The sequence below is a fragment of the Asterias amurensis genome, chromosome 19 (genome assembly GCF_032118995.1).
Source record: "Asterias amurensis chromosome 19, ASM3211899v1".
Classification (NCBI taxonomy): domain Eukaryota; kingdom Metazoa; phylum Echinodermata; class Asteroidea; order Forcipulatida; family Asteriidae; genus Asterias; species Asterias amurensis.
The window spans coordinates 2,650,546-2,666,399 of record NC_092666.1 but is presented as its reverse complement, the minus strand read 5'-3'; the positions used below and the strand labels follow the sequence as shown (position 1 = coordinate 2,666,399).

The 15,854-nt window shown below is 37.8% G+C and overlaps 1 protein-coding gene and 1 pseudogene across 1 annotated transcript; both read left to right on the top strand.

Annotated features, from left to right (window-relative positions):
- The first annotated feature begins 255 nt into the window (after window positions 1-255).
- Window positions 256-5,849, top strand: LOC139951503 (uncharacterized; annotated as a pseudogene).
- Window positions 5,850-7,304: 1,455 nt separating this feature from the next.
- On the top strand, window positions 7,305-13,942 carry LOC139951501 (uncharacterized). The gene is made up of 5 exons (XM_071950435.1): window positions 7,305-7,596; window positions 8,628-8,857; window positions 9,428-9,589; window positions 10,202-10,495; window positions 11,425-13,942. The coding sequence occupies exons 1-5, from the start codon at window positions 7,545-7,547 to the stop codon at window positions 11,608-11,610; spliced, it is 924 nt and encodes a 307-aa protein (XP_071806536.1). The 5' UTR covers window positions 7,305-7,544; the 3' UTR covers window positions 11,611-13,942.
- The last annotated feature ends 1,912 nt before the right edge of the window (window positions 13,943-15,854 follow it).

The following is a 15,854-nucleotide window of genomic DNA, read 5'->3' as shown; positions in this document are numbered from 1 at the left end:
GGGGAAGGGGGGGGGGGGGGGGTGCCCAGCTAGGGAAATTACACAAAGCAGTGCAGAGGCACTTGTCAATTGGAAAATCCCTAGAATGTGCAATCGGTGCGGTGATTTCCAGGATGTCGACATTATGGAAAATCCCTACCAGAGAGTTCATGAGGTCATGCATAATCGTGTTCCATGCGCAGCGTCTTAGTATAAATAGCGCCAAGCAGCCCACGGAGTCGGCATCACACTGTTGAACATCGCTCCAAATTATCAACCCTGTTCGCTCCGAAATTTGATAGATTTCAACACACTTTAAGAGCCGCGTTTTGATCTACGGAGAGTTGAAGTTATCAGCCTATCACCATGCAGTTAGTAATGCAAGTACTTGGCAGTCTGATGTTGCTTTTTGCAGTCGGTAAGTAGACAATCATTTTCGGAGGCGTTGTCGCATTCGTGTGATACACCCATTCTCAAATTATGCATCCCTGTTGAGACATCTTTTGTTCTTTCTATTGTCCCTGTACTGAAGATTTTCCCGCCAGATTTTGTACACAAAATTCTTTGTGGAGCACCCAGGTCTTTATGATTTCCCTGTGATGGGGGTCCTTTTATTTTCCCTCTGTGTTTTGTCCTCGGGCCTTTCTCAAACCACGGATTGGGCTCCGGCTCAGGCTCCGCGTGCTGATATCCATGCAATACGCGCTGCTCCAAAATGCAGGTTAAATGCAAGCTGCGTACACAGCACGCGGAGCCTCAGCCTGAGCCGGAGCCCAAGCCGTGGTTTGAGAAAGGCCCCTCGGTCTCCAGAGAAGTTAACGGATATGCTATGAGAGCAAAATCTTAAGATGAACATAATTGTCGATGCACAAGGTTGACTAAAAGTGCACCCTGTTAAAGGCACTGGACACCTTTGGCTGGAGAAATATAATACGCTAATAGAAAGTAACTTTTATGAAAATGTTGTATATCTTTGTGGGGGGGGGGGGGATTAAACATTTATACACACTGGTGTAAAGGCTTTATACAAATAAATAGCACTACTCTATGTTGTTTTTTAAATATAATGTTATTAAGTAGTAGTATTTTTATTCAGTCATTTCAACAATACTTGAACAATACAAACATTCTTCGATGGGCTAGAAGAAACAAAAAGCAAAGTAATTACGTGGTCTTATTTTGTGTGTGTAAATCTTATAGTACTGTTATTATTATAATATTTATTCAGCCATTTCAACAATACGTGAACATAAGTGAACAAAAATCTTCCAGATGGGCTAGGAGAAACTAAATCAAAGTAATTACTGTGGTATGTAGACCTGCCTCCCCACATGTTACGGTTGGACATAGAATAAAATGAGTAATACATATATATATATATTGTTTTGTATTTTCAAAAGAATAGGAAAATGAACTATAAACAAAATATATTTGCTACACGCCATATTATTATTTATACATATATAATATTAACTTCATCAACTTGAGTTAAATTGCTTATGTTTGTTTGTTTGGCTTTTGTAAATGCCCCCAAATTGGTTTGCTCCTTATCCATTACAATGTGGGTTTTTTTTCATTTCATTTTCATCGGTCGTTTTCTTGACCTGTCCTTGACCGTCTTTGACTTAAATAATTGTACCTAATTTTGGACACCTTTTCCCTTTTTTGACCAATATTGAAACAAATGTTGATTGAATTGAATGGAATTGAAAGCTAAAACTATTTATTACCGTTTTCTCAGGTATTTCCGCAGATAGTTCACCCAAACCAATCAATGTGCCCGTTGTAACGAGTACAGCACAACGGAGGTGTCGACAGCCCACCAGGATGAGACGATGTCTCTGATTGGTTTGTTGTGCAAACAGTCTAAGGGCATGGCGGTGAACGTGACCGTAATGCTGATTAACAATCCTGAATGGGATTCTACGTATGGTGTCTTTAGATACTACGTCGTCGACGCACCTGGAAAGGTAATATTTAGAGTATTATGAACCCCCCCCCCCCCCCCCCCCCCAAAAAAAAAAAAAAAAAAAAAAAAAATGCGCCGTGGAACATATTTATATTGCATTCATACCCAAAACAGCATTAAAGAGGCAAAATAGAGAGGCACATACCCCCGGAATTAACAGAAAAAACTACTATTTTGTCATTATCTTTGTTCGGAGTATTGTTCTGTGTTATTTTCCACAAATTTAAAGACGTGTTTTCTTTACGATTTAAATAGTGATAAGTTTTCAATATGCTGTGTGTGCCACTTAAATTTGTATTTGCGTGCATTTCTTCCCCTAAATGGCAGATGTTTGTGCGAGTGAAAAACTGTAAACACCCATGAACTTGAGGTCAAATAAGTTTCAATAGTTAAACACGTACAAGTACATGTATACATTTCCTGACAACTCACAAACCATTTGGCACTGTGGTTTATTCAACGTGCTTTTGTTGTGAAAACACTTTTACACCAAAGAGATGAACTTTTCCTTTACGAATAATTAAAACAGTGATGATAATTTGTTGAATATTTCTTCTTATTACATTGTAGACAGCTTCCAGTGCTTTGTGCACAAATCTCAAATCCGACGGTACCGCAGGACCATCTGTTTAATTAAGGCGTGGCCCAGCACCAATGATATCTACATAAAGGGCACAGCTGGGGCGTAGAGGCCATCTCCTTTACACTAGATGCTGAGATGTTTCCAACGGTAGGTACTTAGAGAGAGTCAAGGTGTTAGACGTGATTTTTATGTGTTTGTAAATCGGGATTATTCCAAAATATGACACTGAACCCTTCGAAATAGTTAATAACTTTGTTTGGGTGACTTTCTGTTTTTCAGTGATGATGGTTGTTTTGTTTATGTTTGGGGTTTTTCTCCAGTAGATTCAACCGTAGCTCTATCAACTATGGTTCCCAAAACTCACAGAAAAATACTTCCACAGAAATAATCCTAGAAATGTATCCATAGAAATATTAGGGTTAGATTTGTCAAAGAGTTAATACAGTCTAATTATCTCGAGTTAGGATGAGTTTTTAGTCGTCCAAACTTGGACTAGTCTTAAGTTTTTAATAACTGGCACGTTAATCCGGAGGTCGTTGGTTCGAATCCCACTCTAGTCAATTCTTTGTTCAACCCCAAAATCGTTTTAATAACTCTTAAAATAGGACTAGTCCTAAGTCCTTTGTGAAACGGACCATGAATGATTGAAATTTGTGCTTCAGTTTGTTCGGGTGAGACTTCCTGAAAAGTTTTTCATTTATGTTTTTTTTGTTTTGTTTTTCAAGTGTATTCATCCGTAATTTTACGAATTCATGTTTCCAAAATTCGGAAGAAATGTCTCCAAATAAATATTAGTTTGATGTAATTTATTTTTGTCTTACAGAGCCGCCCTCATCCGATCACAGGCGACCAGGCCCAAGCACTATAACCCAAAGTATTTCCAGCACCCCAAGTTCCCTATGACAGAACGTGATCCTGTGTACCTCACTGAGATAGTAACCATTGCTTCCATGCAGTCTATCGTGTACAAGGGGAAAGCTCTCTTAACTTCACCTTTTGCCCAACACCCAAGACTGGGTCACGCTACGAGGTTCGAGGAACAGTAACTGGCACAGATGCCAGAGTTCCTATACGCAGTACCTGTGCACAAGTCTCCATGTGTGGTAAGTGTCATGATTTATACCTGGAGACTTCAAAACTCTAGTGGCAGCAGACTTATTGAGTAAAATTTCCTTGTTTGCGCAGATCTGAGCATGCCCGCACTTTATAAACAATTCTATTGCAACGTCACAGCCGAGTTTGTTTGGAAACTACGGAAAGCCATAAAGGCCACAACAGATAGTTTGTAGAAATTTTACACAAAATATTAAAAAATCTGTGAATTTATTGAAAACGTAAACTGTAAGAGATATTTCAGCTCATGAATCTTTACAAAACATAATAAATTTGGTCACAATTTAGTTTAAAACTATTAATTATTTGTGTAGCATTCGGCCAGCCATGCCATTCAGCGCACTTTATCCGAACAGTGGAAACATCTCTAATGACCATCTTTTTAATATGCTGCCTCCAAGTGTCCTAAAAAGTCTTTGATTTATCCCATTTTACTGGAAGGGTAACCAACACATAAATTTAAACCAATGTTATGATAACAATAAATACATTTGTAAAGCGCCCAATGCAAAAGCCTCAAACTATAAGTGTATCAAGAGAGGCAATCAAATCAACAATGACTGAAAGATACAACTACAAATTAGCAGATTACAATCAAGCAGCTTCAAACAAAAGAGTTTTTAATAGAGACTTAAAACAGTGCAAAGAGCTAACTGCGAATATGCGTAGGACGACTATTCCAAAGAAATGGTGTGTGGCGTAAGAATTTGATCTGTGCCTATACAACATGGAAGAAGCTCTTATATTTGAAAGCACTAAAGTGAACGTAATGTCTGAGTAGGGGAATAATGGTGAACAAGTTAAATAAGCAGGAGATTGACATGTTTGAGCTTTGACAAAATGAATGTTAACAAAAGAATGTATAAATTGTACAAAACTTAACTTGATATGCTCTTATCACATTGTTTAAAGGTTGATGGAGCAAACGTCATCGCACACAACGGTCGCCAGGTACCTGCAAATATCGTGACAACAGCCTCTGGTCAATGGCAAAATCTGTACGCCCTCATCGTCTGCTGGGGCGGAGTCTACGACCCAGTGAAGGACAACTACTACGGTAGTTTCCTCTTCAATGCTAATCAGTTGATGAGTACCTAGAGAGGGCGGTAGACACCTTTAAAGGCACTGGACACTGTTGGTCATTACTCAAAATATAATTGTTAGCATAAAAACTAAATGAGCAATGGAGAACTGTTGATTGTATACACAATTGTGGGAAATGGCTCTTTCTGAAGTAACAGTTTTTGAGAAATAGGTTCGCATTCAAAGTATACAAGACTTCAGCTGAAGCCTTTTTTAGGCATCAGAAGGCCCACAAAGTTGTACAACAAGGTTGTCTTTCTTTATTCTTCTCTTGCAAATTCAATTACCACTTGAACCCGAATTTTCACAGATTTATTTGTTTATGCATATTTGAGAGACACCAAGTGAGAATACTGGTCTTTGACAATATTACCAAACGTGTACAGTGCCTTAAAGGGGGCAGAAACTCTGTTAAAGGACAGGCATCTTGTTTTCCTGTTCTCTACTATAGCAGAAATGTTAGGCATGTGGGTGCTTTTGCATCCATGTATATAATGTTGACATGCCGTGTTCATTTTGTTATGATGATTATAAAAAGAGGCTGACTGTTTGTCCAGGCATTTGACTCCGCTGGTTTTAAAAATTTGTTTCAGTAAATACATCCAAAAAAAAAAAAAAAAAAAAAAAAAGTTTTGAGCTGAATGAGCGTTCCACACCTACTTAACTTGCGTCAGAAAGCATGTTTATTCTACTATGAATACCTTCTTTCTCCGACTGTAACTATTATACTAATGACTATTGTACTATTAATAACATATTTAGCTGTTTTAGTGCCAAAATCTATTGTGCATGATCTATTGTATGTATTTATGTATTCAAAAAGTGCCATTATCGTATACATTGATGATCTATTTTATGTACTCCAAAAGTGTCATCAATAAAACATGTACGATCCAGAAAAAAATCTTATCACTAGAGTGCCACTCTGACGAGAAATTTACCATTGGCTTTCAAATGTACCAAGGCAACACAAAATTAGCAAGACATTTTGTTTGGTGAGAAGACTTTTTTAAATTCTTATAACAGAATTTCGGAAAACCTTTGTAAGTTGGGCATTTTAGTGTCAAAATGCAAACGAAACGGGCATTGGAATATTTAAAAAGATTCGCCAAGGGGAAACAACAAAAATCAGTTTTGTGTCGCACTAATTTTCCCAATAGATAAAGTCCTCCTGAAAATTGGGAAAATCATGGGGGACTTTTGAGATGTTTAAGAGGCAGCAGACTTACCATATAAATCCATGGTTCTCACGAATGTGCTCATGCTCAGAACTTAACGTAAAGTCACCAGGAAAGTTACTTTGTAAGTCTGCTGCCATCTATAAAGTTCTAAAGTCTCCCATGACAAGTGATACTCGCGGTTGAGATGTTTTCCTTAAAAATGGCTTTTAAGGCGTTTGCCTCCATACACTTTAAAAACTTCCGTGACATATTCATCCGGTTCAAGATCCAAGGGGTCTGACCTCTTTTGGTGTCAGTGGGTCTCAGAATCTATGTCAAAAATACCAAGAAATAGGTCCGACTGATGCAGAATCCGAGGTGAAATCCAATATTGTACCAAGTTAAAACCAGTAACAAGATTCTGTCACCCAAACGGCGAACTGTGTACAAGCTACTTCTGATAGCACCCTCATCTGAAACACGCTCTCTCAGCCCACGTTAAAGATGCTATGTCAGATTTTTGGCCCCAAACATTAAAAAATAGATTTTTTGAGTGAATGGTATTTCAAAGAGTATCACCTGCTCTAACGAAAAAAAGTTTAACTTTTACTTTTAATGGTCAGGGACCAAATATCATAGACTTGCTATAAACTCGCCGAAAGGCAAGTTAGGTTTAAAGGTACTGCAGTCGATTTCAACAAACTCTTCCTTAATAGCAGTAGGACGCATTGAACTCATCCTAACTCGAGATCGTTTCGTGAAATCGGCTAAACTGGACACTTTTGGTATTTGTCAATGACGCAGTATTCTCATTTGGTGTAGGCCTGTTCCAACGTTTGCATAACATAACAAACCTGTGAAAATTTGGGCTCAATTGGGCATCGAAGTTGCGCAAGAGAACAATGGAAAAAACACCTTTGTTGCACAAATTTGTATGCAAAATGGATGCAAAATAAAAGGCTTCCGCTGAAGTATTTTATTTTTGTTTTAGTGAGAAATTTCCTCTTTCTCAGAAACAATCAAAGGCCTACTTCAGAGGGAACCGTTTTTCACAATGTTTTAAAGTATCAACAACTCCCAGTGCTCGTTACCAAGTAAGTTTGTATGCTAACAATTATTTTGAGCAATTACCAATAGTGCCCAAAGTGGCGTCAAATAAATTATCCTGTCATGTCTGGAAATTATTATAATGATTACAGTTGCGTAGACATGAATCAAGCACCCTGTATTAGAGCATACAAAAACACGAGTACGGGTCATGACCTAATGTTAATGTTATATTGGTTGCATGTATGTTTGGGGGAAGTTGGGTGGGGGGGGGGGGGGAAGGTTGCCCAGTTAGGGAAATGACACAAAGCAGTGCAGAGGCACTTGTCAAATTGGAAAATCCCTAGAATGTGCAATCGGTGCGGTGATTTCCAGGATGTCGACATTCTGGAAAATACCTACCAGAGAGTTCATGAGGTCATGCATAATCTTATTCCATGCGCAGCGTCTTAGTATAAATAGCGCCAAGCAGCCCACGGAGTCATCATCACACTGTTGAACATCGCTCCAAATTATCAACACTGTTCGCTCCCGAAATTTGATAAGATTTCAACACACTTTAAGAGCCGCGTTTTGATCTACGGAGAGTTGAAGTTATCAGCCCATCACCATGCAGTTAGTAATGCAAGTACTTGGCAGTCTGATGTTGCTTTTTGCAGTCGGTAAGTAGACAATCATTTTCGGAGGCGTTGTCACATTCGTGTGATACACCCATTCTCAAATTATGCATCCCTGTTGAGACATCTTTTGTTCTTTCTATTGTCCCTGTACTGAAGATTTTCCCGCCAGATGGGGTCCTTTTATTTTCCCTGTGTTGTTTTGTTCTCGGGGGGGGGGGGGGGGGAATTCAACATTTATACACACTGGGGTAAAGGTTTTATACAAATAAATAGCACTACTCTATGTTGTTTTTTAAATATAATATTATTATAAGTAGTAGTATTTGTATTCAGTCATTTCAACAATACTTGAACAATACAAACATTCTTCGATGGGCTAGAAGAAACAAAAAGCAAAGTAATTACGTGGTCTTATTCTGTGTGTGTAAATCTTGTAGTTACTGTTATTATTATATTTATTCAGCTTTTTTACCTTTGTATCTAGCGCTTTGAGGCCTTATTTGGCAATTTGGCGCTTTATAAATATCTTTTTATTATTTTATTTAATTAATACTTGAACATAAGTGAACAAAAATACTTCCAGATGGGCTAGGAGAAACTAAAGCAAAGTAATTACTGTGGTATGTAGACCTGCCTCCCCACATGTTATGGTTGGACATAGAATAAAATGAGTAATACATATATATATATATATATTTTGTTTTGTGTTTTCAAAAAGAATAGGAAAATGAACTATAAATAAAATATGATTTGCTACACGCCATATTATTATTTATACATATATAATATTTTGATGAATAATACTTTGAGTTAAATTGCTTATGTTTGTTTGTTTGGCTTTTGTAAATGCCTTCAAATTGGTTTGTTCCTTATCCATCACAATGTTTTTTTTTTTTTTGTTTTTTTTTTCATTTTCATCGGTCGTTTTCTTGACCTGCCCTTGACTGTCTTTGACTTAAATAATTGTACTTAATTTTGGACACCTTTTCCCTTTTTTGACCAATATGGAAATGAATGTTGATTGAATTGAATTGGAATTGAAACTAAAACAGTATTTATTACTGTTTACTCAGGTATTTCCGCAGATAGTTCACCCAAACCAAGCATTGTGCCCGTTGTAACGAAGTACAGCACAACGGAGGTGTCGACAGCCCACCAGGATGAGACGATGTCTCTCATTGGTTTGTTGTGCAAACAGTCTAAGGGCATGGCGGTGATTGTGACCGTAATGCTGATTAACAATCCTGACTGGGATGCTACGTACGGTGTCTTTAGATACTACGTCGTCGACGAACCTGGAAAGGTAATATTTAGAGTATTATGACCCCCCCAAAAAAAAATAAAGAAAAAAATAAATAAATGCGCAGTGGAACATATTTATATCGCTTTCGGGGGTGTATGCATTCATAACCAAAACAGCTATTAAAGAGGCAAAACAGAGGCACATACCCCCGGAATTAACAGAAAAACTACTATTTTGTCAATATCTTTGTTCGGAGTATTGTTTCTGTGTTATTTTTCCACAAATTTAAAGACGTGTTTTCTTTACGATTTAAATAGTAATAAGTTTTCAATATGCTGTGTGTGCCACTATTATTGTATTTCCGTGCATTTTTTCCCCTAAATGGCAGATGTTTGTGCGAGTGAAAACTGTAAACACCCCATGAACTTGAGGTCAAATAAGTCTCAAGAGTTAAACACACAAGTAAATGTATACATTTCCTGACAACTCGCAAACCATTTGGCACTGTGGTTTATTCCGCCGTGCTTTTGTTGTGAAAACACTTTTACACCAAAGAGATGAACTTTTCCTTTACGAATAATTTAAACAGTGATGATAATTTGTTGAATATTTCTTCTTATTACATTGTAGACAGCTTCCAGTGCTTTGTGCACAAATCTCAAATCCGACGGTACCGCAGGACCCATCTGTTTAATTGAGTCGTGGCCCAGCACCAATGATATCTACATAAAGGGCACAGCTGGGGGCGTAGAGGCCATCTCCTTTACACTAGATGCTGAAATGTTTCCTTCGGTAGGTACTTAGAGAGAGTCAAGGTGTTAGACGTGATTTTTATGTGTTTGTAAATCGGGATTATTCCAAAATATGACACTGAACCCTTCGAAATAGTTTGTTCAAAATATTGGTGCTTTTAATAACTTGTTTGGGTGACTTTCTGTTTTTCAGTGATGATGGTTGTTTTGTTTATGTTTGGGTTTTTTTCTCCAGTAGATTCAACCGTAGCTTTATCAACTATGGTTTCCAAAACTCACAGAAAAATACTTCCACAGAAATAACACTAGAAATGTATCCATAGAAATATTAGGGTTAGATTTGTCAAAGAGTTAATACCAGTCTAATTATCTCGAGTTAGGATGAGTTTTTAGTCGTCCAAACTTTGGACTAGTCTTAAGTTTTTGATAACTCTTAAAAGAGGACTAGTCCTAAGTTCTTTGTGAAACGTCCCATGAATGATTGAAATTTGTGCATCAGTTTGTTCGGGGTGACTTCCTGAAAAGTTTTCATTCATGTTTTTTTTTTTTTTCAAGTGTATTCATCCGTAGTTTGAATTCATTGATTCCAAAACTCGGAAGAAATGTCTCCAAATAAATATTAGTTTGATTGTAATTTATTTTTGTCTTACAGAGCAGTGCCGAGGCCGCCCTCATCCGATCACAGGCGACCAGGCCCAAGCACTATAACCCAAAGTATTTCCAGCACCCCAAGTTCCCTATGACCGAACGTGACCCTGTGTACCTCACTGAGATAGTAACCATTGCTTCCGTGCAGTCTATCGTATACAAGGGGAAAGCTCTCTTAAACTTCACCTTTTGCCCAACACCCAAGACTGGGTCACGCTACGAGGTTCGAGGAACAGTAACTGGCATAGATGGCCAGAGTTCCTATACGCAGTACCTGTGCACAAGTCTCCCATGTGTGGTAAGTGTCATGATTTATACCTGGAGACTTCAAAACTCTAGGTGGCAGCAGACTTATTGAGTAAAATTTCCTTTGTTTGCGCAGATCTGAGCATGCCCGCACTTTATAAACAATTCTACTGCAACGTCACAGCCCGAGTTTTTTTGGGAAACTATGGAAAGCCATAAAGGCCACAACAGATAGTTTGTAGAAATTTTACACAAAATATTAAAAAATCTGTGAATTTATTGAAAACAAAAACTGTAAGAGATATTTCAGCCCATGAATCTTTACAAAACATAATAAATTTTGTCACAATTTAGTTTAAAACTATTGATTATTTTGGTAGCATTCGGCCAGCCATGCCAACCGGCGCACTTTATCCAAACAGTGGAAACATCTCTATAATGACCTTCTTTTTAAATATGCTGCCTTCAAGTGTCCTAAAAAGTCCCATTTATCCCATTTTACTGAAAGGGTAGCCAACACATAAATTAAACCAATGTTATGATAACAATAAATACATTTTGTAAAGCGCCCAATGCAAAAGCCTCAAACTATAAGTGTATCAAGAGAGCAATCAAATCAACAATGACTGAAAGATACAACTACAAATTAGCAGATTACAATCAAGCAGCGTCAAACAAAAGAGTTTTTAATAGAGACTTAAAACAGTGCAAAGAGCTAACTGCGAATAATTATGCATAGGACGACTATTCCAAAGAAATGGTGTGGCGTAAGAATTTGATCTGTGCCTATACAAACATGGAAGAAGCTCTTATATTTGAAAGCACTAAAGTGAACGTAATGTCTGAGTAGGGGAATAATGGTGAACAAGTTCAATGAGCAGGAGATTGACATGTTTGAGCTTTGACAAAATGAATGTTAACAAAAGAATGTATAAATTGTACAAAACTTAACTTGATATGCTCTTATCACATTGTTTAAAGGTTGATGGAGCAAACGTCATCGCACACAACGGTCGCCAGGTACCTGCAAATACCGTGACAACATCCTCTGGTCAATGGCAAAATCTGTACGCCCTCATCGTCTGCTGGGGCGGAGTCTACGACCCAGTGAAGGACAACTACTACGGTAGTTTCCTCTTCAATGCTTATCAGTTGATGAGTACCTAGAGAGGGCGACAGACACCTTTAAAGGCACTGGACACTATTGGTCATTACTCAAAATATAGTTGTTAGCATAAAAACTAAATGAGTAATGGAGAACTGTTGATTGTATACAAAATTGTGGGAAATGGCTCTTTCTGAAGTAACAGTTTTTGAGAAATATGTTCGCATTCAAAGTATACAAGACTTCAGCTGAAGCCTTTTTAGGCATCAGAAGGCTCACAAAGTTGTACAACAAGGTTGTCTTTCTTTATTCTCCTCTTGCAAATTCAGTTACCACTTGAACCCGAATTTTCACAGATTTATTTGTTTATGCATATTTGAGAGACACCAAGTGAGAATACTGGTCTTTGACTATATTACCAAACGTGTCCAGTGCCTTAAAGGGGGCAGAAACTCTGTTAAAGGACAGGCATCTTGTTTTCCTGTTCTCTTCTATAGCAGAAATGTTGGGCATGGGGGTGCTTTTGCATCCATGTATATAATGTTGACATGCCGTGTTCATTTTGTTATGATGATTATAAAAAGAGGCTGACTGTTTGTCCAGGCATTTGACTCCGCTGGTTTTTAAAATTTGTTGCAGTAAATACAAAAAAAAAAAAAAAAAAGTTTTGAGCTCAAAGAGCGTTCCACAGTTCCAATACCTTCTTTCTCCGACTGTAACTATTATACTAATGACTATTGTACTATTAATAACATATTTAGTTGTTTTAGTGCCAAAATCTATTGTGCATGATCTATTGTATGTATTCAAAAAGTGCCATTATCGTATACATGGATGATAATAGTAATAATAATAATAATAAACATTTATATAGCGCCAAATCCATTAAAAATGCTCCCAGGCGCTTTACAAAGCGCTTTATGATCTATTTTATGTACTCCAAAAGTGTCATCAATAAAACATGTACGATCCAGAAAAGAAATCTTATCACTAGAGGGCCACTCTGACGAGCAATTTACCATTGGCTTTCAATGTACCAAGGCAACACAAAATTAGCAAGACATTTTGTTTGGTGAGAAAGACTTTTTTTAATTCTTATCACAGAATTTCGGAAAACCTTTGTAAGTTGGGCATTTAAGTGTCAAAATGCAAACAAAACGGGCATTGGAATATTTTAAAAGATTCGCCAAGGGGAAACAAAAATCAGTTTTGTGTCGCACTAATTTTCCAATAGATAAAGTCCTCCTGAAAATTGGGAAAATCATGGGGGACTTTTGAGATGTTCAAGAGGCAGCAGACTTACCATATAAATCCATTGTTCTCACGAATGTGCTCATGCTCAGAACTTTACGTAAAGTTACCAGGAAAGTTACTTTGTAAGTCTGCTGCCATCTATAAAGTTCTAAAGTCTCCCATGACAAGTGATACTCGCGGTTGAGATGTTTTCCTTAAAAATGGCTTTTAAGGCGTTTGCCTCCAAACACTTTAAAAACTTCCGTGACATATTCATCCGGTTCAAGATCCAAGGGGTCTGACCTCTTTTGGTGTCAGTGGGTCTCAGAATCTATGTCAAAAATACCAAGAAATAGGTCCGACTGATGCAGAATCCGAGGTGAAATCCAATATTGTACTAAGTTAAAACCAGTAACAAGATTCTGTCACCCAAACGGCGAACTGTGTACAAGCTACTTCTGATAGCACCCTCATCTGAAACACGCTCTCTCAGCCCACGTTAAAGATGCTATGTCAGATTTTTGGCCCCAAACATTAAAAAATAGATTTTTTGAGTGAAAGAGTATCTACTGCTCTAACGAAAAAAAGTTTAACTTTTACTTTTAATGGTCAGGGACAATGACAAAAATTTTAAACATTTCTTATAAAACACATAATAATTGGTCACGTGATATATTGTCGGGATCCCGACAAAAATTATTTCTGAGCAATTTATTTCACTGCTACTAATAATTGGCGGACTTTTTCGAGCAATGGCTCAAATGAAAGCTTGTAACTTTCTCGAACCCCATAAAAAAATACCTATTGAATTTTAAATCAAAAATTTTTGATCAAATCGGCCAAAAATCTGACATATTATCAACTTTAATCTCCCATGCATTTCCTTGGGTCAGCCCTCTCGGGTTTCGAAGTTTTTAGTGTGAAAGGTAGCTTATGCGGGTTCAGGACAAAAAAGTAAAAGGTGCACATGCATATTAAAATAACTGGTTTGATTTTGAACAAGTATACTGCAGCTGTAACGAGTCTCCTCTAAATGCACAAGTCACAGCTTAACATTGAATAATATTGGAGACGATAAACACAGTTCGTATTTAGCATAGTGTTGATCGTCTCCACATCATTATGCAAAGCCTCTTTTTTGTACTTTTGTATGGAACTGCTTACCAAAATAAATAAATAAATAAATAAATAAATAAATAAGTAAATAAACAGTTGGTGTTGTATACTCTGAGTGTCGTTTTCAAATTCAAGGTTCAAGGTTCATTTTATGTCCACAGTATCAAAAGAAAAAAACAATATCAAACAGCAGTCACAAGAAGTTATTACAACAATGAAAAATAGTCGTTTCACAACATAGGTTTGAAGAAATAGATGCATAACAATGTTGACACTGCGGAGGGATCCATTTAAGAAGCAAAGCTTGTAGGTAATGGCCCCTTCTAAATTAACATGCATATGCATTGAGATTATAAATAATGTCAAGTGAACCGTAGAGGTCCGTGGTCGAGTCGAGCCACCAATGAACAAAATATAACTGCAGGTCTCAATGCATATGCATGTTTACAAAGAATAATTAGTAAACACTGAAACAAATAAAAAACAGACTCAAACAGAGGACTGGACTTAAGACAAAACACACACAGCAGTCTTGCCGGTCAGCGAATACAAAATTGTTTTGATTCAACGTTATACGGGCAATAATATGCGGTACACTGTAAACCCCACCCACCGCAATCCCGCCCAACCCCAGTCCTGATACACATTCAATTTGGAAATATTCTCCCACAGTCAGATCCAATCATTAAGTTAACAACTAAAGGACTCTCTATTTTTTTTTCAAGTGGATAATATGTGCTTATTTTGGATAAAATGATACCTACATTTAACAATTCCAGCCTCTGGCTCACGGACTAATTATTAGGGGTATGTGTTAATAAACAAAATGTTGCGGATTGGATTGAGAAATGGAAATATGAAATGACGACAACAGATGCCGGTATTTAACCCGATGGATGAAAACGGCGCTATCTTGCTTTGCATTTTACCCCCCCCCCCCCCTCATCCCAAATGTAACTTCAGACAGTGATGTGAAGCCAAGGATTCTTGACTTGTGGCACGACTGCTTGCAGTGGTTCATGATTCCTAATGTAGAACTTTCCAGTCCAGAACGTTGTGCACATAGACCTTTTCGCAAATACTAGGGCGCGCGCGTAAAGCTTGGAATTAGATGCATTGTGGTCTAGCTGGTAGCAAAATTTGATTCATATATATCCCACAATGCACCTCATTCAACAGTCTGCGCTTGCGCATTGGTATTTGCGATCAGGTCTATAGAGCTATATACATTGACTAGAGCGCTAACTTGCTCTGCGTTTTGAAGCCAACCTGGGCGCAGACTTGTTTGATGTGTTGCGTGACTACGGAACATAGAGCTTTTATATATTGACTAGAGCGCTAACACCCAGTTATACACGCACTAAGGTTTTGAAGCCGATGTGGGCGCATCCAATATATATAGCTCTATAGACCTTATCGCAAATACCAATGCGCAAGCGCAGACTGTTGAATGAGGTGCATTGTGGGATATATATGAATCAAATTTGTAATCAGCTAGACCACAATGCACCTAATTCCAAGCTTTACGCGCGCGCCCTGGTATTTGCGAAAAGGTCTATGCTACGGAACGATTTTAATTTTAAGAGAACACATTCAGCGTGTGCGCTTTACATGCGCGACTGCCTGCGCCTGTTCGCGTTCGTCCGCGCTTCGAAAACCGTGTTTCGACTTGATTGACGTACTAAAAAAAGTAAACGCGTCTTTTTTTTGAATATGACGCACATGACGGTCGCAGTTTGTACGCTCATAAGCAGATTATGCGTTCACATTTGCAGCATTTTTTGGTTCGATGACACATAAAAAAGAACAAACGCACTGTCATGCAAATAGCCGTACAACTGCCGTACAAAATCTCAAGCTTTTGTTTTGGTTTGTACATAAACATGGATGCGCCCACACGGCTTCAAAACCTTAGTGCGTGTATAACGGGGTGTTAGCGCTCTAGTCATTATATATA